Below are 25,446 nucleotides of genomic sequence, written 5' to 3'. Positions count from 1 at the left end.
AAGTTTCTATTAAAAATTGGGTTTGGCTAGATAGAGAGACACTTTACACTTTTAGGCTAGTTTTCAATTTACACCCCAAATTAGGGTAAAATAATATAATTTTACAAAAATTTTAGATATATTCTTATTATGGTGGTGTTAGATATATTTTTCAATTGTTTATTTTATTGTGTAGGGTTATATGTGGATAGTCATCCTCTTATGCGGATGTTTTGAAATTTTTAATGTGAGGATCAAAGATAAATGTCCAATCGTTCACTTCACAAACTCTAAAATTAAAAGCCAGCAACTAGACGCTCATCTTTGGTTCACATGTCAAAACTTCAAGATTTTCATACCTAAGAATTTTCCTATATATAGATGGGATATATGATTACAATCATTGTGGTATCAAAACCAACATGTATCATTTATATGAAAATAAGAACAATTTTTTCTATCATCTTTTTTGTCATGAGCAAAGTGTACCATTTACATGACTCCATAGTTTATTAAAAAGTATTCTTTGTAATAAACATTTATAAGAAACTTATAATAAAATTTTGATTTTTTATTAAATTAAGTAAATTCTGACAATCCATATCTACTTGTATATTTATTTAAGAGAATTTCCAAAAATTAAACTCAAAGTTAAAACTTGATTAAATAATCAGTGTTGTTGTAGACGGTAAAATCTACGGTCACAAATGCTGGGTCGAATCTAGTGATGTGAGCCACTGGTAGGCTGATGGACATGCGAGAAAAACAGCGAAGATCGTGGAGACTTGGGACGGAATAATGTCGAAATGTTGTGGTTTGAGAGCGAAATGCCAGAGCTAAAGGGCGACCTCCCTCATGAGAGGGTTTGCCTTTGTTTATATAGTGAACCCAGAGGGTTAGAATCCCAAGAAGATCTTGAGTCCTGTCTCGAGGGGGAATTCTCCCTCATGAAGAGATATGATCCCTTGTCTTTATCGGATCAGACTCACCAATTTGAGTAAGAGTCTAGATCTCACCAGAAGAGGAAGCAGAATTGGATTCTGATTCTATGTTTATCGGACTGCTGTGGGCTAATGGGCCGGAACCCAGTCAAACTTAATTTGCAAGGTAACCCAACTCGTAGAGAGGGCAGTTCGCAAAGTAGGTTTAAGCATGGGTCCAACCAAAATTGGACTAAGGCCTTAGGCCGCAACATGTTTATTTTGTTATTGGGCCTCGTCAGGTCCAATACGATTTTTGGCCCATGCAGTTGTTATGTGTAAAATTAATTCATGTGATAATCCATTTAATTTAAATAATTTTTTTCATCCCTCTGCTATATATATATCATGCTTTATTTGACATATCATAAAATGTCGGAATAGAAATGAAAGTGGGTTAAGAATTAATATGTCATTACAAATTTAGTTTTTAAACAAATTGGGGTTTACAATGAAGTTTTTAATAATTCTTCTCTCGCAAAGTATAGTATGCAAAATGTTGTGTCACATTATGATTAGATGAATGAATATATAAGGTCAATTCGATTAATTGAAGATAAATGATATGACGATTAATGGATAATGCGACATCACTTTGTATTCTTAATTTTGTATACATTATTTATAAAAGTAACACCGCTCTAAAGATTTTTTGCTGCACAAATAACACCATTTTTTTTTGGGTGAAATCTATTTCCATAAAAAATGAACCGAATGGGCTTTAACTGATTGAAACTTTAGAATTGAATCATAAAGCCCAAATAAACAGACGTCAAAACCAGCCCCTTAAACCTGCAGAAATACTAAATTGACAATACAGTGACCAAACCAAACCCCAGGACCCTAGCAACCGTCTGCAACCATGGCACAGTTCCCTTCGTAGCAAATGCACAATCTCATACTCAGAAATCAGCTTGTTCTTGATTCCTCAAGCCAAAAGTTTTATTTTTTTAATTGAATGGTCTAAAGTAAATCTGGGTTCTATAAATTTTGTTTTGCTATGGTTTCTTACTTAGTTTCTTACTTATCCAACAGCCCATTCAAAATCTAATCAATCCAAGACAGCATCAGGTTATCTTCAAACAAGAGGATTTTGTGGGTTTAAAACTGAGGCTGCTAATGGGGTGGGGTTACAGATGAACCTCCTATTATTCAATACCCGTCATTCAAGGGTTCGAGCCTCCACGATATCTGCCATTGCTCGTTTTGACGAACGGTATCGTCCCTTTGGAACCAAAGAGGCAATACATAGATGTAGCCCCGAGTTGTGGTTTGTTAAAGTTGTGTGTACGCTGTTAGTTCGTTCTCATTTTTGTTTGGATAGTTGTTTGGGCTATTTGAGTCAGAACTTGACTCCTTTGACATCGTTTGAGGTAATTACACGGTTAGATAACCCGAGATTGGCCGTCAGATTTTTGGAGTTTAGTAGAGTGAACTTGAGTCTTATTCATTCTTTCAAGACTTACAATTTACTTCTAAGATCTTTATGTGAATCGGGTCTGCATGATGTGGCCAAAGTGGTGTTTGATTATATGAGGAGTGATGGGCATTTGCCCAATAGTTCAATGATAGAATTTTTGGTTTTGTCATTTACAAAAGTAGGAAAATTTGATTTTGTCAAGGAATTGCTTTCTCAGCTGCCGTCTGAAAAAATTGCTATGGATACTTTCACGTCTAATAGTTTGTTGAATTGGCTGGTTAAACAGAATAAGGTTAATGAGGCCATTTTCCTGTTTAAAGAGCATTTTAGATTGTACTCTCGACCAGACACTTGGACTTTTAATATTATGATCCGTGGTTTGTGCAGAATAGGAAAAGTTAATAAGGCTTTTGAGATTTTCTGCAATATGGAGAGTTTTGGCTGTTCTCCTGATGTTGTTACATATAACACACTTATAAACGGATTTTGTAGGGTTAATGAGGTAGATAGAGGGCACTGGTTGTTGAAGGAAGTCAAGTTAAGAGATGAAATTTCACCGAACGCTGTGACTTACACGTCAGTCATCTTGGGTTATTGCAAGCTAGGTAAGATGGAGGAGGCTTCTTGTATACGTGATGAGATGATTAATTCTGGTATTCAACCTACAGCAGTAACTTTTAATATTCTTATCGATGGCTTTGGTAAGGTTGGTGACATGATTTCTGCTGAATCCATGCGTGAGAGGATGCTTTCACTTGGTTATGTTCCTGATGTTGTTACTTTCACTTCCTTAATTGATGGTTATTTTCGAAATGGACAGGTGAAGATGGGTTTAAAGCTGTGGGATGAAATGAATGCAAAAAACATATCCCCAAATGTGTATACTTTTGCCATTCTTATTAATGCTTTGTGCAAGGACAATAGACTAGATGAGGCTCGCAGGTTTTTGAGTCAATTGAAGTGCAGAGATATAGTTCCCAAACCCTTCATGTACAACCCTGTGATTGATGGACTTTGCAAGGCCGGTAATATAGATGAGGCAAATGCAGTTGTGGCAGAAATGGAGGAAAAGAGATGCAAGCCTGATAAAGTAACATTTACTATTCTAATTATTGGGCATTGTATGAAGGGAAGAATGTTGGAGGCTATTAGCATTTTCAATAAGACGGTGACAATTGGTTGTGGCCCGGATAACATAACTGTAAATTCATTGATATCTTGTCTTTTGAAGGCTGGGATGCCTAATGAAGCCTTTCGCATTATGCAATTGGCATCAGAGGACCTGAACTTGGCTTTTCCATCCTTGAAGAAACCAATGCCTTTGGCAAGTACCGATATTCCAGTGGCTCCTTAAGGTAAAGGATGTCAAACTATTGAACTTGTCATTATCAACCCATTCAATGAGCGAGGTCTTTCACTGTCATGCACCAAGAACCAAATGCAGCATATCAGCTTGGAGTGCTAATGATTTAGCAGTAAGTATTTTATCAGCATTCTTTAGTTTGGCTTAAAACTTCAGTTTCTGCAAATTGACACACTTCCAAACTTTATCAATTCTATTGAACTTGTACATATCTTTTCTTCCTTCTGTATGTTACCTTTAGTAATAAATTTGATTTATTTACAGGAACTTTGCTGTCAATAAGTATATGAATTCTGTCTTTTTATGGTTAGAGAATAATTAGTTATCTTGAATAATCAACTTATGCTTGTTCATCTTATTGTTGTGCTATAATAGTATTGAGGGAGACTTCTTGTTTCAAAATAAGATGTTTTGATCTCTTTTAGTGATTTACTATAATTCTAGTTAAGTAATGTTGGCGTGATTCCCACTGCAATCTTCAAATGCCGGAAATGGGCTTGTACTAGGAGAAAGGTTTGGGTGAGTATCAATAGGAGTCTCTACCTGTAGAATGTTTGGAGGAGAATGAAGGATTATGTTGAGTTATCAAGTCATATAAGAAGTGACAAAAGTGTTCAAATATGGGTATATATTAAGAGGTCAAAGGTGAAATAATTGTTTATTATTCATATATCCTGACTTAATGTCCCTTTCAGAACAGCAAGCCCCATTTTCAAGCTGTTGGAAAACAAAGAGAAGTAGACTAAAATTTACTTAGACTATTCTTCCATGGACAGCTAAGTACTGCCTTTGAATAGTTACCAAAATATGAGTAATTATGTTTCTATCATATATGTAAAGTTTATTTTTGATAGAAGCTGTCAGAACAACATCGGTGCCTGAAACTTTTGGTTACAGCATAGTTAGTATATTTTTAATGCCTTCATAGAGTGATGGCAAGGGCTTACTTCCTGGTTCCAATAGTGTGATTAATGTCTTATAGACTATTTTTAAGGAAGTAACACTGAAGTAGTTTCTTCTGCCTTATTCTGTTTCATTGCTGATCGGAGAAATATTGTGCTTTTGGAGGAGAGAAAAATGACTGTGTTTGGTGGAATTGTATTTTTGCTGCTTATCTGGATGGAGTGAATGGGAGGGTCTTTGATGATATGTGCATTGATGATGTGGACTCCTTGCAGAATAGGTTTTATTTAAGCAAATTCGGCTTTAGTTCTTAGTGAATTTCGAATACCGGTCTTAGTATTTTATGATAATTAGGATGAGTTGATTGTGGATTATTTTTTTATTTTTATTTTTTTGACCTTAAAATCCAATGTAAATTTATATAATTGTAGATATCAATAAGTCATTACTCTCTTTCTTGTAAAAAAGATTTTGTGAAGAGTCCTTAGGATTCACTTCCCAACTGTCTATTTAAATAACTATGCAAGCTATCACTGACATCATTATTGATCACATGTGGTAATTTACAACAGGCCTGATAATTAAGGATAGAAACCTGGAAGTGGGGTGCCTGTCCTCTCCATTGTAGCTCCAAATAATGTGATCTGCTGAGGATATGTTAAGTTACTTTTCTTTAATATGATCTTAATGCTTTTCTTGTATCAATGGACTTGCAGACTGGCTGCAAATGGTTGTTTACAACTATCGGTGGAATCATGGACGGTATTAAGTCCTTGCATATTATCAGTCGGCTAGAACTTAGAATACCATCAAAATTGAGAGATTGAAGGCTTATAGATAAAAAATCTGAACTTGGTACAGGGCCATTACAAGTGGATGGCTTGGCTGTACAAATGGATGCAGCAAATGCCTTGGGGAGAAACTAGTATCTTGTTTGAGCGTAGAGAAGATCTTGAAATTTCTACAATTCGCCATCTAGATTACTAATGTATTCTATCTCCTACGAATGATGATATTTGCTAACGTGAAAGTAGAGACTTTAATGTACTTTTTTTTTTGGGGTCCCTCCCAAATTTAGGCATTTGGGTGTGTTTGTTTCTCTATTTTGGGTAGAATTTTTGAAATCCTATCCAAAATATTTATTTGTTTCTTTAGTCTGAAAATTCAATTCAACTATTTTTAAACCCTCTAAGTTTGTTCATTTAATTAAACACTTAAAAAAAAAAAAATAAATTAGAAATTGACAAAAATACCCTCACCCACTCTCATTTGCCAAATTCCGACCATCACAGTCGGAAGGTGGTCGGAATTTGGTATAATGATGCATTACTAGTTGGATTTGGTCGGTAGTGCGTCGATCTAGCATTTTTTGACAAGATTCATTGTGGATCTGGCTAGAAAAGGCTAGATCTATAGTCGAAGATCTGGTTGTTGATAGCCAGATCTTTGACTATAGCTAGTTGTCAATGACGGCTAAGATATGGTCATCGTTGATGACCAAATGTGGTCAGTCGTCAACAGCCAGCTCCATAGTGGATTTGGTCGAAAAATGTCATATCGATGCACGAACGATTAGATCCAGCTTATCGTGCGTTATTACGATGACTTCCAACCACCCTCTGATGGTGATGGCCGGCTACTGGAATTTAATGGGTGGGTGGGGGTATTTTTGTCAATTCTTAATGTTTTATTATAGGGGTGTTTAGTAAATTAACAAACTTAGGAGAGTATTTTTGTTAATTTTTAAATCCTACTACATAATAACCACCCAACTCAACTTTTTCAAAAATCTTATCTAAAATAATAAAACAAACACAACCCTTTCAGGAAGTTACATGACACAAAACCCTATAAAATAACCAAATTGAATTATTTTCTGAATTCGAAGCGCTGCCTTTGGTTCAGACAATCTCTAAAGACAATTCCTAATTTCCTATACATTACGTAAACACATGTTGTACTGTTCATGACTATGCATTATGAATTCATAGCCATAATCCAATACATTTGGCTGAAGTCTGAGAGATACTTTTCTAGAAAAAAAAAAAAAAAAAAAAATTGAACACAAGCGTAGATTTGAAAGGTATTCAATCAAGAGTAAAGTTTGATACACTTGTTACTTTTCCTGGAATGACTCTGTGACATATTAATGACATGATCTTGCACCCTGAAATCAGATTTCAAGCTACATCTTACCATATCTGCAACATCAAGAAATCCACTGGAGGTAGATATTGACATATTGCAAAATACATTCTGCAACCATATAAATATACTAGCTCTAGCAGGCTCCTTTCATATCCATGAAACAAGAAACCCAAATGTCTCCCAAAACCTCTTTCCATGTACCAATTTCCTGTCCGGCAACATTTTCCATTCTCATTATATGTGGTAACCTATGGCTTTCATGTGAAGCTCATCTCAATTGCTCCATTTATTTTGTATACGTTCCAAAAAACCTCAGTCTTGAAGAAAGATATCATAGACTTGTTTGTTAGTGTATGCCTAGAAATGATTTGTGTTGTCAATTTCTTAGCATTTTGTCTTGTATCGATATATTAATAAATAAAAGAAAGAGTTCTTTGATTTATATATATAAGTTGCTTTTTTTATTTTGTCATACATTTAAATAAAGTATATATATGAATTGTCCTGATAATCCATTTAATAAGTAAATGAAATTATCAAAAGGTTCCTTGCGGAAGCAATATTTTTTGGGCAACAATATCGCATAGTAGGCATACTAAATGCTTCCCAAAAAGAAGGGCATTTCCAGATGCGGAAGAGTAAGAGAGAGTAACGAAGAGTAGGGCCGTCGATAACTTGGCTAAAAAGTTTTTTTTTTTTTTTAGGGGGGGGGGGGGGGGGGGGGGGGGTATTATGAGTTCATATAAATACGGATGACAATGATAGTCATGTCACTGGGGCATTAGTATGGATTAACGGTTGATGAATTGTTTTTCGAACGTGACTGACGAACGATGAATCACATGGAATTGTATGAAGTCAATGATTTATCGTTTGGTCATATTAGTGTATGATGTAGTCCTTTGACCTGAGACATCGTGGTTGACGGACCAGGTACGGATGCACATGGTTTGTATGGTGTATAAGTACGAGTCTAGCGATGCCTTGCATGTTAAAGCTTACTTAGTCATGCATTGTTCATACGCGGAAACAAACGATGGTCAAAATAGGATCCGTTGACTCAGAAATACAGGATCGGGAGTACCCATTGACTCCAACCGGATCCGAGTTCCTAGATGAATGTTGATAAATATCAGAAACCAAAATCTATGATCAGGGCAAAACATTACTCATATGAAGGTAAGTTCGTGATGACGAGTTTTGGACATATTGATCAACGATTCATAATGGTATCGAGTTTAGGATTTTGACGATCTGTGAATCCGTACTCGATCAGGATATGACAATGGAAGGACGTTACCTACATGGCAAATATGACCTAATATAGGTTTGATGGAGCTATTCCTTCATCATGGTTTAGGGGTTATGACATATTGCTAGATATTTACCATAGTCGTTAAACCTGTGGACAAGGTTCCAGATTGATCTGGAACCGGCTCACGGCTAAACCAAGGTGGTTCTACATGGTTACACCAGTAGCCTTGTGTAGTTAGAGAAGGATGAGAGAGAGAAATGATTATCTAAAGAGGGCTAGCACCTTCCAAGGTTAATAACGGAATTTCTATGTGCATTGTTACATAGAAATTGTTCATGACATTTTAAAGGCTACAATGGTCAAACATTAATAAATTGGATTTAATCATACTATCTTAAAGTGTTAAGATAAGTAATATGGGCTAGAAATCACCTTTAAGAGTTAAAGGGTTAAAAGGTAAACTTATGGGTTGTAATGTAAACTAGTGTAGTTTACATGGGCCCTTGACTAATATTGATTATTCAAAGGCCAAATTACTAATGGGAGGCACAATTTAATTGAGAATTATTATAAGGTCATCCAAGCAAAAGAGGTAATTAAAAATTGGTCCATGATTATATAAGTGAAATAAAGTTGCATTTTTGGACAAGTTTTTCATTTTTTTTGTACGAAAAACACAATCTCCTCTCTAAGGCTCAGCCATTCTCTCTTTCACTCAAGGTGGTGTTAAAGTGTAGGGGGCTTAAGTTTTTGGGTCTTGGGTTCATCAAATAAGGGCACTAGGAGAAGGTATAATCATAAACTAAGATTTTATTTATGTTTTATGTTCCTTGCATCCATAACTTGTCATTGCATGTTCTTTGACATGCTTCCATCACATTTCCACCACCATATTCATAGATTCTTCAAATGCTATCAGAGCCAAAAGCTCCTTGCATGTCCATTTTATAAGCAAAGATCAAGTTTTAGACATGCATGTGATTCGGCCATTCTTGTTTGTTCATGAAAAATTGTTTTTCATCTTGATCTAATGTGATTGGATGTGATAATGTATCCATGTTGATGGTTGTTGCATGAAATGTGATAAGGACCACATGCAAGTGCTTATTTTGATTTAGAATGATGACATGTTCATTGTTTTCTTTGTATAACATTCGGCCATACACAAATCCTTGCCATGAATTTTCGTTTCATTCATATCTTGTTTGAAAATTGTTTTTGGAAGGTGTTCCATGATGTATGCTCACATGGAATTAAGTTAATCTTGTTCTTGGATGTATATTTTCATCTTGACCAAGCTAGACTTTATTATGTGAGGATATGATGAAAATGTCATTTTAAGAAAGCATAATGGATCGGATTTAACTAGCTATTCCTATTATTGTTCTCTGAAAATCCTTTTAGGTTTATTTCGTTTTAGGTCACGTTCCTTTTTGTGTGGATGAAAGTTTGATAAGCGTTCAATAATTGCTATTTTTAATCCCTTTATATCAATTTTTGTGATATATTTTGTGATTAATTGAGCTGATTAATATATTTTGTGAATTAGGAAAGGAATTGAGGCATGTGAATGAAAGTGGAGCATAATGTGCATTTTTCAGACATTGACAAATTCTACCTATGAAGGTTTAGTGGAGACTTTGATGATATTAGATTTCCAAAATGAGAAATAGGTCTTCTTGAGGTTTGAAGTAGACGTCTTGAGCTTTTTAAATTGGGCTTACGTGTTTTAATCCTAGTAGATTTGGGTATTCAAAGTTTACATCGAAGTCAAAAGATCCAATCCTGTCACAACTAGGGCACAGGTCAGTAATTGGGCTATTACTTGAGTTCTAGAAGTCAAATTGAGATGATTGAAGATGCGTTGGAAAGCTTATAACTAAGGATACAACTTTCATGAAAAGCCCATTCCCGAATTCAGTTTGTTTTGGACCCAAAATCAGCTCGCAAGTTCCAGCAGAAAATTAGCCAGCCTGTTTTGGAAAGAGTAGGACTCAATGCCTACAATTTAGAAATTTGAGTTATAAACCTTTTGGGAGGTTGTACACACGTTTTTAGGGTTATTTGAAGGGGCTATAAATATAACATTAGGTTTTTAAGGAGAAAAGAAACACACACACACAAGGGGATATATTCAAAAACACTTGTTATTCTGAATTTACGATGTTTGGCTAAACTCTTTCAATTTAGTTCGTGGGGATTTCAATTTCTATCACATATCTATGGTATAATTAATAAAGTAATTTAATTTCTTACCTTTCTATGGATTTGATTTATGTTATTATGTTTTAATGGAATATTATATTTAATTTGTTTAATTTACTTCATGCCTTGTAGATTGATTGAATTGATATCTATTGCTAGAATTAGAGATTGTATTACGTAATCGATCTTTTCCTAATCATGCATTATCAATTAGTAATATAAGATTGTGGATAAACTTTCTATTTTATTACTTGAATAACAAAACCTAAGTTTAATAATCCGAGCTTGTGAGATTGTTGCTTGGATTAACCTATTTCATTGGAACTTAAAGCAACCATTACATTAAATATAGAGAGCTTGTTCTAGGTTGTCTAATGGTTAGAGACTGTTGAAGAGCATGTTTCATTAGTCATAATTAAGGGGAATTTTGGGAAGTAAAGTTTGTTACTGCCTAGGGTTGATACTTCCATGAAAGGGTAGGATTGCATTGCAATTGGGATTTTACATTGATTGTGTGAGGATGAGATTGAACCGAGAACTGAAGTTATTTTTATATTGATTTTCATTCATAATTTTGTTTTGGTAATTAGTTAGTTTCCTTGATTTTACAAACCCCCCAGTTTATATTTTGGTTATTTAGGTCAATTTGGTTATCTAGGATTTAATTTTAAACAGTTGGAATTTAGATTCAAATACTTCCCTGGGGGATCGACCCTTACTCATGCTATCTACTAGTTAATAAGTAAGAGTAAGATTTATTAATTTTTTAGTGTTGATGACACGTTGTCAAAATTTTTGTATACTCGCCCTTGTTTCCTGTTGAAATTGATGAGTATGAGTCAAAAAAGTTTTAAACATATCTTCAAGGGACGTATCTGAATTTGAACTAGGTGGTGCTGCTTGTGTATGCTGATATGGCTGCTAAGGGCATCTCCAACCCACGCTATTTTGGTGTGAAAAACGCCAAAATAGCGTGAAATGCTGCTCCAATGCAGCGCCATTTGTTGTGGATGAATAGTGCCATGCCAAATTATTGGCGTGGTACTGTTCATTCAGCCAAAATTTTTTTTTATAATAATAAATTCATAATAATGATATAATTCAAAAAATGATGAAAAATTAAAAACAAAACTTTATTCAATGCAAATATTAAACTACAATGACTCAAAATAAAAATTAACACTAATTTAAAAACACTAAATCTAAAAAGCTTGAATGGACAATACATCTTTTTGAATTAGCCACAAATCTCAAAAGCTTAATTGACAATACATCTTTTTGAATAAGCCACAAATCTCAAAAGTTTGAATGGACAATATATCTTTTTGAATAAGCCACAAATCTCAGAAGCTATTTTTTTGAATAAGCCACAAATCTCAAAAGCTATCTTTTTGAATAAGCCACAAATATCAAAAGTTTGAATGGACAATACATCTTTTTGAATAAGCCACAAATCTCAAAAGCTTGAATGAACAATACATCTTTTTGAATAATACACAAATCTCAAAAGCTTGAATGGATAATACATCTTTTTGAATAAGCCACAAATCTCAAAAGCTTGAATGGACAATACATCTTTTTGAATAAGCCACAAATCTCAAAAGCTTGAATAGACAATACATCTTTTTGAATTATTATTTTTTATCTAGAATAGTATTTTCTTCAACTATAAAAGCTCGCACCAAATCAACTTCCAAATCATTCAACTAATATATCTACAAAGATGAATTTCAATTTTGGAGGTCCATCTCATTTATCATCTTTTAATTCGTCATCATTTTTCGACAATGAAATTGATGATGAGGAATTGATGAATGATCTTGAAGCAATTGATGTAGAGCAAGAGGTAATCCTTTGCATGAGAGCTAACAACAACCTACTCCTCCTTCACTATCTCAATCAACAGAACAACCAGGTGATCCGTAGAGGATCAATTCCTGGTCATAGAGTCATTAATCGTAACCAGGAAACTGCTGATCGCAATTTGTTCAAAGATTATTTTGCCGAGAATCCACGGTTTAATGATTCCATGTTTCGCTGACGATTTCGAATGTCTTGCAATTTATTCATTCGTATTGTTGATCACGTGAAAGGTCATGATAACTACTTTTTACAAAGAAGGGATGGGCTTGGTAGGCTCGGATTGTCTGCTTTTCAAAAAATAACAGCGATATTCCGGATGTTGGCATATGGTCTACCGGCAGATGCCACTGATGAGTATATTAAAATAGGCGAGTCTACAACCATTGAAAGTTTGAAGAGATTTTGTCATGCTGTTGTTGAGGTATTTGCAGAATGATATTTAAGATCACCTAATGCTAATGATGTTGCAAAGCTACTTCATATTGGTCAACAACATGGTTTTCTAGGATGTTGGGTAGTTTAGATTGTATGCACTGGAAGTGGAAAAATTGTCCAACAGCTTGGGCAGGATAATATGCTGGTCGTAATGGATCCCCAACTATTATTCTCGAGGTTGTAGCTGATTATGATCTTTGGATATGACATGCATTTTTTGGTTTGCCAGGTTCCAACAATGACATTAATGTGTTGGAGGCATCTCATTTATTTTCCAACCTAACTCAAGGTATTGCTCCTTCCGCTCATTATAGCATTCAAGGAAAAGATTATAATATGGGTTATTATTTAGCTGATTGTATATACCCAAAGTGGTCTACTCTCGTACAAACTATTCACGATCCACGTTCCCAAAAAAAAATTATTTGCAATGAAACAAGAAGGATGTAGAAAAGATATGAAACGTGCGTTTGGAGTTCTCCAATCGCGGTTTGCAATTATGGCAGGACTGACGCGTTTTTGGGATAAAAATGTATTTCATGATATAATGACTGCATGTATTATTATGCACAACATAATAATCGAGGATGATTGTAATGTTGATGCATCGATTGAGAATCAAATGGAAGCGCCAACTCCCGAAGTTGAAATTGTCGTAAATGAAAATGTCCGATTTCAATTTTTTCTTACTTGACATAGACAAATCAAGGATACAGAGGCTCACCATGCTCTTCGAAATGCATTAATTGATCATTTGTGAGAAGAACATACTAATTCGGAAAATTAAATTACTATCAATATGGAATTTTACTTTTGTGTTTTTTTTTTTTTTTTTGGTATCATTTTATATTAGATGTAATGTTTTTCTATATTAAATGTAATGTTTATTTGATTAAATAAATGCTTAATTTTATTAAATTACTATAATTTTCAAAGTAATTATTATTTAATAAAAATATCATTCCCAATATTTAATTAATATATACAAAAATAATGAGTGAAATAGATTAATTGTTGATTATTACAACAAAAGAAAAAGAAAAAGAATATTCTAAGGAATATTATTTTTGGTGTAATATTTGGTGTAGTGAGTTGGAGATGCAATAGTGTTTTACACCAAAAATCACACCAATTTGGTGCATGGGTTGGAGATGGTCTAAGGATGCTGAAATCCAGGTGGCTTATTCTGTTATGCATTTTGTGTTGGCGGCCTAATTCCCCTATAACTCAGATTGGGGTGATCTTTCCACCCTGGATTATAAGTGTTAGAGTAGGGATCATATTTCCTTGGTTGCCCAAGAAATCATCCTATAGCATTTACATGCTCTTCTTGTAAAACGGGACACATGTCGGTTGAATGCCCCAATGTTGCACATATGCCACATGCCTTAGATTGTTTCACATTTCCCACAGCCATCCGACGAACCAAAGAAGTAAGGTCAAATATCTGTTGTTCAAGAGAAGATGTGCTTACCTCATTTACTTTTTTGGTGGGAGCATCTTGTCTATTTCCAAATTGCTGAGTGTTTGCTGCCATATTGGAAATTAAATTATTGGCAGTTTCTGGTAGCTGTAACAGGATTGGATCTTCTAACATCGATGTAAACTTTGAATACCCAAATTTACTAGGATTAAAATGCGTAAGCCCAATTTAAAAAGCTAAGGATGTCTACTTCAAACCTCAAGAAGACTTCTTTCTCATTCTAGAACTCTAAGATCGTCAAAGTCTCCACTGAACCTTCAAAGTCTAAAACTATGTTTTATATGAATGAGTTGAAAGCATAAGATGGTGGAATTGTCATGTGTCTTTAGATTCTTTAAGGATTAGGTAGACTAAGATGAACATGGGATCAAAATCCTTAGTAAAAACTGTTGATGCGAATTTTTGTAAGCCGAGACATCAACACACCCCAACCAAAGGTACTCGGTTGACTCTTGGGAGCATAGAGTAAGATGGGCATGTGATTCCTGGGAATCAGCGTTAAGGAACGTGTTGCCGCCTAGTAGATAGCTGATAAATAGACTAGACGTTTTTAAAGTGGTTCGGTCGTGAGAACAAATAAGACCTATGTCCATTGTTATTTTACTGCTTTGTGTGGTGTTGGGAATACAAAGGACGAACTTTTCCGATGATCGAAAAAATCAAGATGATGGTCCAGCTGCTTCTGTGTTATCGTCTTAGTCAGTGGATCAACTACATTTTCTACTGATGATGTCTATAGAATTATAATCTCTTCAGCTCCAATGAATTCTCTCAAAATGTGATACTTTCGCTAAATATGTTTAGGTTTTTTGTGCACCCTTGGTTCCTTTGCCTGTGTAATAGCTCCAGTATTTTATGATTTTGCTTAGCAAGCCAATTAATTAAGTAGATTATTGTTAAAAAATTTACTAATAATATATATAGAGCGATGATATTGGCCCCCAATGTTTAGTCTTTTTTTACCCCAATTATTATTAAGTTTTAAATACAAATTAAAATTACTGTGCAAAATATAAAAGACGTTATATGTATCAAAAAAAATTATTTCCTCTTTCAATCATTAACGCTAATTCAATAAACCCTAATTCTATTTTCAAACAATGAAGACAAAATTTACACAATTCAAAGAGTTTGATCAAAATCATGTAAATAAAATTATTTTCTTTGTTATTTTGTTATTTTAATATCTCTTTCCTTTTTTCTTCTTTCTCACTTTTCCAAAATTTTTAAGTTAGTTTGATGTATTCAATTATCTTAATTATTATTCTTGCAATCTTGGAAATATAAACAAATATGAATAAATTTCTTCCCTGAACATTACATTTAAAACAAGAAGCACAAAAAAATAAATAAAAGGGTACTTTTGATAGTAGATGGGGTTTATGAAAACATTTTAATGGGGTAAACTAAAAAGTGGGGTCTTTAAAGATAAAATGCGGGGGCCCAATAGTATCACTCTAAATATATACGGATTCTCACACAATATTAATATAAAGAGGTCAAAATTATAAACAAATAAACTTTGATAATTTTATCTCTAGTTGTTGAAAATGAAGAAATATTGTGTATTTTTTGAACGATATCATTAAAAAATAAAAATAAAAAAAAGTATATGTTCGCCTAATCCACAATTAACTGGTCACTAATTATGTGCATATGGTGTAATGTTAACGGGTGGTTGACTCAAATTGTTTATTTTGTAAAAGGAAAAATCTTCACTCTGAGATTACATACATATTAATTGAAAAGGTAATAGAATTACTTCTTCAAATATAGAGGAAGGAATTCGTTTTTTTTTATGCAATTTGCCAATTTAATTAGCTAATTTGAGGTGTTTAATTATTAAATTAAGAATCAATAACATGCTCCTACTAAAATAATATGGACGTTCTTAGAACTCCATAGATGCAAAAATAATATAGAAAAAATCCATAAAGGATATGCTTGAGAAAAACATGACCTTGTAAACAATATACTAATCATTGAAGCTTAAGCATCATTATCATTAATTTGGTCTAGTTAAACGAGGCATGCATGTTTGCAAAATGGGTAAACTATTATATAATAAATAACTTGAACAAGTCAAATATTATTTTAAAAACCTTAAGATGGATTAATCAAATAAATATTCTATGCACATATGCCAGATCTTTAAATAAGTTGAACTAAAATAAATGGTAGCTAATAATCTCTTCAAATTTTGTTGTATACATATATATTTAGCTAGCATTCCCTTATATTTTCTAATGGGGAACATGGTTCATGATATTTTGGAAAATCATTATTAAAAAACATGATGATAAATGAATAATAGTTTTTTAATAGTTAATCAGTATGTATAAATATATGAATCCTCGATCATAAAGACACAATAGCCAAGACTCAAAGAAATTAAAGTTGCGTTATATTCATTGGAGCAAAAATGTTACTATGGATGAAGTTCGCAAGGCTCAACGTGCTAAAGGCGCTGCCACAATCATGGCAATTGGAACAGCCAATCCTCCCAATGTATATGATCAAAGCTCATATCCAGACACTTACTTTCGTATGACAAGTACCGAGCACATGACCCAGGTCAAAAACAAAATGCAGCGCATTTGTAAGAAATACTCTTTTCTAGCTAATTTTTGTTTTTTAGTTTACTTGCTTTTAATATTTTCTAATTGTTAATTATCTTCAAGATATTGAACAATTTTAGGATTGAAAATAACCTATTCATATTTAATGATTTCAGGTGATAAAAGCACGATAAAAAAGAGATACACTTACACAACTGAAGAAGTTATGAAAGAGAATCCGAACATTAATTCATACAAGGCGCCTTCATTAGATACTAGGCAAGATATGGCAGCAACATTGATACTAGAGCTAGGCAAGGAAGCTGCAACCAAAGCCATCGAGGAATGGGGCAAACCCAAGTCAAAAATCACTCACTTAATTTGTTGTAGCACTATGGGAGCATTCATACCTGGGTATGACTACCAAATTGTCCAGCTTTTGGGCCTTGATCTATCTATTAACCGAGTCATGTTGTACCAACAAGGTTGTAATGGAGGTGGCACCATACTTCGTATTGCTAAAGACCTAGCTAAGAACAATAAAGGTGCTCATGTTCTCATTGTATGCACCGAAATAACTCTCGTCGGCTTCCATTGCCCTACTGAAACTGATGTCGATCTTCTTGTGAGCCATTCTTTATTTTCGGATGGCTCTGCAGCTCTCATAGTTGGTGCAGACCTGATTCTTGGTGCTGAAAATCCCATATTTGAACTCACATCTACAACCTCAACATTAGTGCCTAATAGCCCTGGGGCTATTTGTGGGAGTATTCGTGAGCATGGGCTTACGTTTCATATTGGGAAAGAAGTTCCTGACCTTATTTCAAACCATATTGAGAAGCGACTAATTGAGGTATTCCACCCTTTAGGTATCACAGATTGGAACTCAATCTTTTGGGCTGCACATCCTGGTGGGCCTGCGATTTTGGACCAAGTGGAGGCCAAGTTGGGTCTTAAGCCAAAAAAGTTACGTGCGACTAGGCACGTGCTTGCTGGGTATGGTAATATGTCAAGTGTAACTGTATTGTTTATTTTTGATGAAGTAAGGAAGAAGTCAACTGAAGACAGGTTGAAGACCACGGGAGAGGGATTGGAATGGGGAGTGCTTTTCGGGTTTGGTCCTGGGCTTACTATTGAGACGTTGGTCCTTTATAGTGTTAACATTGCTTAGGGGATCCTCTTATTGATTTACTTTGCTTTCTTTTCCCTTTTTTTTTTTTTTTTTCCATATGGTTATTCACAATAAAAGTATGCAAAAATATGTCAAAAGAATTTTGATTTTAAAATTGTAAATCATATTCTTTATCATAAATAAAGTTTAAAAAATAATTTAGTAATGCTTTAATTTTCTTTTTCCTAGAGCTTGAAAAGTTGAACATATTAAAGTATGATTCTACGTTAAAAAGTGTACGTGGTTATAATAAAGTACTAAGAATCATTATCATAAACTTTTATGGGGGCGTTTGGTTCAGAGAATTTTGGATTACTAGAAATATAGATTACCTTGAAGATTATTGGGAATTTTTAGGAAAATGTGTTTGGTTAATTGGTGAGTATGTTATATTAATATGTTTTGTTGGGAGGAATAGATTGGTGGGTATGTTTTTTGAATTACTGAATTGTCCTCGAATTAAATATTATTATTATTATATTATTTTCTAATATCATTGTTATTTGGATTACTATAACCCCCCTTACATTTAAAAATATAGCAAAAACAACCCCGTAATAAAAATTTGGAAAATCAACAAAACACCCCTCACCAACCCAGCCACTGCTAGCTGCCGGCAGCCATTGCAAGTCGCCAGTAACCTAACAGCCGACGGAAGGCCGAAAATGGCCGCCGTGCGTCGATGTGGCCAGATCTGGTAGTTGATGATATCAGCGCATGACCGCCATTTTCAGCCTTCTGTGGGCCGTTTCGGTGGCGGTGACGGCTGGCCGCGGCGGTGGTTACTAGCGGCAGGTGGTTGGGGATGGTAGCTTGGGTGGGCTGTAATTTGTTTTGAATTCAAGGGTAATTTTGTCCAAAAATTTAATTAATTGGGGGTGAAATAGTAAAAGCCATATTCATGTAAATAAATTTAAAAATAAGGGCATTATTGTCCTAAAATTTTATTAATAAGGGATAGAATTGTAAAAAAAAATAACCTAGTAATCTTAGAATACCTAAGAAAATGGAGGTAATCAGATTACCTCAAATATTATCAATAGTAACTATTATTGGTATTTGAAGATTATCGGTATCTTATATTACTTGACAACCAAATATGGTAATTAAGTAATATAAGATGACTTAACCTCAATAATCTCAAATACCCCATAACCAAACGCCCCCTATAGGGTATCTAGCAGTATAATTGGACAGCTTTAACTTGGTTTGTCTTTCCAATCCAAGGTGTCTCGTGTAGGGCTAGAGAGCCTTTAAGTTGATTACTCTTGTTAGGGTGTCTAGCGGTAAAGTTAGAGATCTTTATACTTGATTAGTCCTGCTAGGGTGTCTAGTTTTAAAGCTGAAGAACTTTGTACTTTACTATACTTGATTTTTAGTTATCCAAGATATAAAATCTCATCACATATAGCGAAGATTTGACACATTGCCCCATCATATTTTACCTATCTTTGCAGGATCTAAAGGCACATGACAGTTCCACCATCTAACGGCTAGGATTAATTAGTTTAATTTTTTTTTCTTTTTTGCTAGTGGCGAAGCCAAAATTTCAAGCAAGCAAGGAAGGAAATTCACTAGTGATATAATTTGAAATTTTAAACATATTAATAAATATTAAAATTTTAATTATTTTATTCAATAAAATAACAATTATCCTCAACAAAATTTGATGTTTTAAAGTGATGATTGTCCATATTGTTAAACACATTTAAAAAAAAGAAACTAGATCAACATAACGAAAGGCATAAAACTACTAATTTTATAAAAAGTAAACTAAATTAAACAAACCAATTAGAAGAGGATTTTTATACTACTAAGATATTTTTCCTATATTAAAAACATAAAAATCAAGTTTCGGGAAAAATATGAACTTTAAGGGTCCGTTTGGTTCATTATTCTGATACTCTTTAGAATAATATATTGAAAAATAAAGTTAAATTAGGCGGGTATTACGACGTAGGATTTAAAAATTTATAAAAATACCCCCTATGTTTGTTTATTTACTAAACACCCCTATAATAAAATATTAAAAGTTAACAAAAACACCCCCAACCCACCCATTAAATACGGACAGTAGGTCACCACCGCCGAAGGGTAGCCGGAGTCGCAGTATCGGTGTATGACCGGCTGGATCTTGTCGGTCGTACGCCGATATGGCCTTTTTCGGTCAGATCCATCTACGGCTAGATCTGACCATTAATGGCCATATCTGGCCGCATTTGTTCGTCAACGACAACCAAAGATATGGCTTTTATTGACGACTGGCTACGGCCAAAGATTTGGCCTTCAACAGCCAGATCATTGGTCATAGATCTGGCCTTTTCCGGCCAGATCCATAGTGGATCTGGCTAGAAAAGGCTAGATCGGCACACTACCGGCCAGATTCAGCCAGTAGTGCGCCATTATACCAGATTCCAGTCAGCTTCCGACAGTGGTGGTCGGAATCTAGTAAATGTGGGTTGTTGGGGTGTTTTTGCAATTTCTAAAAAAAAAATTGGGGGTATTTAGTTAAATTAACAAATTTAGGGGGGTTTAAAAGAAATTAAATAATATAGAATAATATTGTGAGAATAAATCAATTTTACTGTTTAACTTTATTGGGAATACTAGTTATAGTATTCTCAAGAGTGTAACAAACGGAGCCTAAGTTTTTTTACCTATAATGAGTTCAATTAAACTTGTATAACATGGGCCTTATTTATTTATAATCTAGTATTCCATTTATCTTGTTTTTGAGTTTGATGATTGGATTAATTATCTAGAAATTTTATAAATTGATTAGGGTATAATTATAAATTTATAAAACCTAGTGAATTTTTAAAAACAATTTCATGGTAGGCGTTGGCCCACCCTAGGCCAGTGCTAGCTCTGCCTCTGCTTTTTGCCTCTAATTAACTTAATTTTAGTTATTTCATTACTGTAAAAAGTTGTTTCTTCGTGTACGAACTTTACATGGATGACGATTCTTTCTCTTCTATTACTCACCCTAGTCTCATACACTAATTTGAATTAAAGAAAATATTTTGACAAATTTGTACTCCACCAAATATCAAAATCCAAGGAATATAGTTGAAAAAAACATAGAACAAGAAGTTGCATTGATTTTATTGAACCAAATTTTTTTGAATTGAAACCAGAGTGTATTAATACAGAACTAAGTGGCAGCTTTGTTAGAACCAAAGAGGTTTTTTAAAAAAAAAAAAAAAAAGAAAAAAAAACCTCTTTGGTTAACGAGTTCTTTCTTTAATATATATATTTTTTTGTGTGTGTGTTTGTGTGTGTGTGTGTGTGTGTGTGGATGAAAGTCTAAGACTATGTTTTATATGAATGAGTTGAAAGCGTAAGATGGTAGAATATTCACGTGTCTTTAGATTCTTTAAAGATTAGGTAAATTAAGATGAACATGGGATCCAAATCCTTAGTAAAAACTATTGATGCGAATTTTCGTAAGCCGAGACGTCAACACATACCAACCAGAGGTACTCGGTTGACTCCTGGGAGCATAGAGTAAGATGAGTGTGTGAATCTTGGGAATCAGTGTTAGGGACTGTGTTGCATCCAGCGGAGCTCAAGGTGGTGATGAGCCTCCTTGTAGATAGATGATAGATAGACTAGACGTTTTTAAAGTAGTTCGGTCGTGAGAACAAATAAGACCTACGTCCATTGTTATTTTATTGCTCTGTGTGGTGTTGGGAATACAAGAACTACATTTTCTACTGATGATTTCTTCAGAATTATAATCTCTCCAAATCCAATGAATTCTCTCAAAATGTGATACTTTCGCTAAATATGTTTAGGTTTTTGGTGCACCCTTAGTTCCTTTGCCTATGTAATAGCTCTAGTATTTTGCGATTTTGCTTAGCAAGCCAATTAGTGAAGTAGATTATTGTTAAAATTTTTACTAATAATATATATAGAGCGATGATATTGGCCCCCAATGTTTAGCCTTTTTTTAACCCAATTATTATTAAGTTTTTAATACAAATTAAAATTACTAAGTAAAATATAAAAGACGTTATAAGCAGGGGCGGATCCAGCATCATTGAGGGCAAGCCTCAGATTTTGAAAAAAATTTGTAAATATTTATAATTAATTGTTTTTATATAAAAAAGGTACAAATATTTATGACCCACGATCAAAGTAATTGCTATAATATGTTAATGCGGCAATGTCAGGCCCACCAATCATAAATATTGCGGTTATCCTAGACCACCAGTTTCATTATTATAAATATAGTATATATATGCGGCCAATCTCCACAGCTTTTGTATCCCTAATTTTATTTAGTGAGTGCGCCTCTGTTTCTCTTTCTTCCTCGGTTAGTTGAAGTTACAACTTTTGAAGACTATTTTCTGGTTTATCAGTTTTAGGTATGTATATTACTTATTTTAATTTAGGGTTGAATCATGTTTTGTTTATTAGAGGTTTTTTATTATGATGAAAAAAGGTATGAATCTTATGAATTTGTTTTGTCTTTGTTTAATTTTGTAATTGATTGAAAACATTATTATTAATTTATGGCTTTAGATATCACAATTGCATTGATAAATTTAATTTTTTATATAATTAAAGGCAACTTGATTTGCACCAATTATTAAGATATTAATAATGGTATTTTTATTATTTTATAATGTGATTAGTTGGCTAAGTATGCTCTAATAGTAATTAAATTAAATCTAGTTAATCTATGCCAATAATTTAAATAAGTCAGAAAATTGATTAGCAAATTATATAAGTTTTTAAATTTCAAGAACATTAACACTATAAAATGATTATTAATTACTAAAATGATCTTTTAATTAGATCTAATTGTTACATCTAAAAACGTGATATGTCGGTCTTTGTAATTTTATTAATTAAAGTTTTATTAGCCTTTCTTTTCATGTATCATACTATCTTTTTTTTATTTGATAGCTATGATATCCAATTATTTCAAGAGATTAAAGAAAATTCCAACAGAAATTGTTGATAAAGACTCTACTGATATTGAGGTTAATCAAATCCCATTAGAAGAAGAAGCCCCACATCAACGACAACAACACCATGTAAAAGAAGCTCAACCTTCGGTCGAAATGTTCAATCTAGATGAGTTTGAAACTGATCCAAGATTGAGGATACCAATTAACAAGATTTGTTGTACTAACAAGCAAAAGGAGGAAGTTTGAAGAGCATACTTGTTAAAAGGTCTTTACCAGCCTAAAGATCATAACTTTCCTTTCACTCTTTTTGAAGACAAAAAGCGTAGGTTTACACCAAAGCGGTACAAATAAGGTCCAAGTTGGATGGAATATAGTGTGGCAAAAGATTGCATCTTTTGTTTGAATTGTTATCTTTTCAAAACCGGTTATGGTGACCAAGCAGGTGGTGAAGTTTTTCTGAATAAGGGATTTAATAATTGGAAAGATAAAGCGAAAGTGAAAAAGCATGTTGGAGATCATTCTAGTACTCATAACCAATGTCATGCCAAGTGTGTTGATTTGATAAACCAAAGGCAACACATCAATGTAAATCTTGCTTGCGTGTCAAAAAAGGTCAAATTGGACTATCACATTCGTTTGAATGCATCAACTGATTGCATTAGATTTCTTTTACATCAAGGATTGTCATTTTGTGGTCATGACGAGTCGGCTGAATCTGAAAATCAAGGTAACTTAATGGTACTATTGAAGTTTCTATCCAATCATAATGACGACATAAAAAAAGTTGTTCTGGAAAATGCTCCGAAAAACCATCAAATGACGGCCCTCGACATCCAGAAGGAATTAACCAGTGTTTTTGCTCATTTGACGACCAAGAAAATTATTGCAGAAATTGTGAGAGATAAACAACCGTTCTCTTTACTAGTTGATGAATCTCGTGATGTGGCAGTGAAAGAACAAATGGCTATTGTTTTTCGCTACGTGAACAAAATAGGTTGTGTTATTGAACGTTTTATAGGGTTGTGCATGCTAAGAATACTTCTGCAAAGTCTTTGAAAATTACAACAGATGCCTTTATTTGTAAAGCATGGATTGAGTTTGACAAGTTTACGGGGGCAAGGTTACGGTGGAGCAAGCAATATGAGAGGTGAGTTCAATGGTTTGAAGACTTTGATATTGAGAGAAAAAAAAAAATCAGCTTTCTACATTCATTGTTTCTCTCATCAACTCCAACCGGCGCTAGTCAAAGTTGTAAGTAACCATTCGGCATTGGGTGAATTTTTTCAATCTCTTTCTATGTTATCAAACACTATAGCAGCATCTTGCTAGCGTAGAGATCTTCTATGTGATAAACAGTATGAAAATTTGATATCTTTAATTTCTAATGGTGATCTTCATATGGGACGAGGTTTGAATCAAGAATGCACTATTAAACGACCAGGAGATACATGTTGGGGTTCACACATAGGGACAATTCATAGTGTCATAAATTTATTTTCTTTTGTTGTTGATGTGCTTAGGGTGATTAAGATTGTTGGAGAGGATTGGCAAAACAAAAGTCAACCAAGAAGTTTTTTACGAATCATGGAGAATTTTGAATTCGTCTTTTTGTTATTCTTAATGAAAAGAGTATTGGGAATCACAAATGAACTGTCACAAGTATTACAAAGAAAAGATCAGGATCTTCTTAATGCCATATAATTTGTACAAATTTCGAAGCATCGATTGCATAAAATGAGAAATGAAGACACTTGCTTCGACATATTGTTAAAAGAAGCTTCTGATCTGTGCAAAGATAACGACATACCAATCCTGGAGAATATGGAAGATAACTTTGGAAGGACAAAATGGGGGATTGCGCCAATTACGAATAAACACCATTTTAAGGTGAAATTGATGTATACAGTTTTGGATAACATTCAAGAAGAACTCAATAATCATTTTGATGAAGTAAATATGAGGTTGCTTCAATGTATGACATCTCTTGATCCAATAACTCTTTTGTTGCATTTAACAAAGATAGTTTACTTGAATTTGCAAAGTTCTATCCTGCCGATTTTCCTCAATACGATATTTGGTTGCTCGATGATCAACTTGAAAACTATTATGAGGATGCTAGCACTAATGCCAATTTCTCTCATGTCAAAGGGATTGCTGACCTTGCTAAAAAAATGATTGAGTTTAAGAAGGATGTTGCTTACAACAAAGTTTTCTTGCTTATTAAATTAGCATTGGTTTTGCCTATGGCTACTGCAACAGTTGAAAGGGTGTTCTTTGCAATGAATATTGTGAAGAATAGTTTGCATAAGCGAATGGGAGATGAGTGGATGAACAATTGCTTGGTGATTTACATTGAAAAAGAAGTTTTTTCTTTGCAATGAATATTGTGAAGAATAGTTTGCATAAGCGAATGGGAGATGAGTGGATGAACAATTGCTTGGTGATTTACATTGAAAAAGAAGTTTTTTCTTTGCAATGAATATTGTGAAGAATAGTTTGCATAAGCGAATGGGAGATGAGTGGATGAACAATTGCTTGGTGATTTACATTGAAAAAGAAGTTTTTTCTTTGCAATGAATATTGTGAAGAATAGTTTGCATAAGCGAATGGGAGATGAGTGGATGAACAATTGCTTGGTGATTTACATTGAAAAAGAAGTTTTTTCTTTGCAATGAATATTGTGAAGAATAGTTTGCATAAGCGAATGGGAGATGAGTGGATGAACAATTGCTTGGTGATTTACATTGAAAAAGAAGTTTTTTCT

At 33.8% G+C, this 25,446-nt stretch overlaps 2 protein-coding genes and 1 pseudogene across 2 annotated transcripts; all 3 read left to right on the top strand.

Annotated features, from left to right (window-relative positions):
• The first annotated feature begins 785 nt into the window (after positions 1 to 785).
• On the top strand, positions 786 to 5,469 carry LOC116126335 (pentatricopeptide repeat-containing protein At2g06000). Its single transcript, XM_031412023.1, has 4 exons — positions 786 to 842; positions 1,976 to 3,085; positions 3,200 to 3,854; positions 5,362 to 5,469. Exons 1-3 carry the CDS (start codon positions 786 to 788, stop codon positions 3,731 to 3,733), a joined length of 1,701 nt encoding a protein of 566 aa, XP_031267883.1. The 3' UTR covers positions 3,734 to 3,854; positions 5,362 to 5,469.
• A 6,507-nt stretch (positions 5,470 to 11,976) lies between these two features.
• Positions 11,977 to 13,245, top strand: LOC116126334 (annotated as a pseudogene).
• A 1,374-nt stretch (positions 13,246 to 14,619) lies between these two features.
• Positions 14,620 to 17,763, top strand: LOC116126333 (chalcone synthase 1-like). Its single transcript, XM_031412022.1, has 3 exons — positions 14,620 to 14,732; positions 16,452 to 16,633; positions 16,769 to 17,763. The coding sequence occupies exons 1-3, from the start codon at positions 14,620 to 14,622 to the stop codon at positions 17,761 to 17,763; spliced, it is 1,290 nt and encodes a 429-aa protein (XP_031267882.1).
• The last annotated feature ends 7,683 nt before the right edge of the window (positions 17,764 to 25,446 follow it).

This window comes from Pistacia vera, unplaced genomic scaffold, assembly GCF_008641045.1.
Source record: "Pistacia vera cultivar Batoury unplaced genomic scaffold, PisVer_v2 Contig179, whole genome shotgun sequence".
Taxonomy (NCBI): Eukaryota; Viridiplantae; Streptophyta; class Magnoliopsida; order Sapindales; family Anacardiaceae; genus Pistacia; species Pistacia vera.
This window is presented reverse-complemented; position numbering and strand designations above follow the sequence as displayed.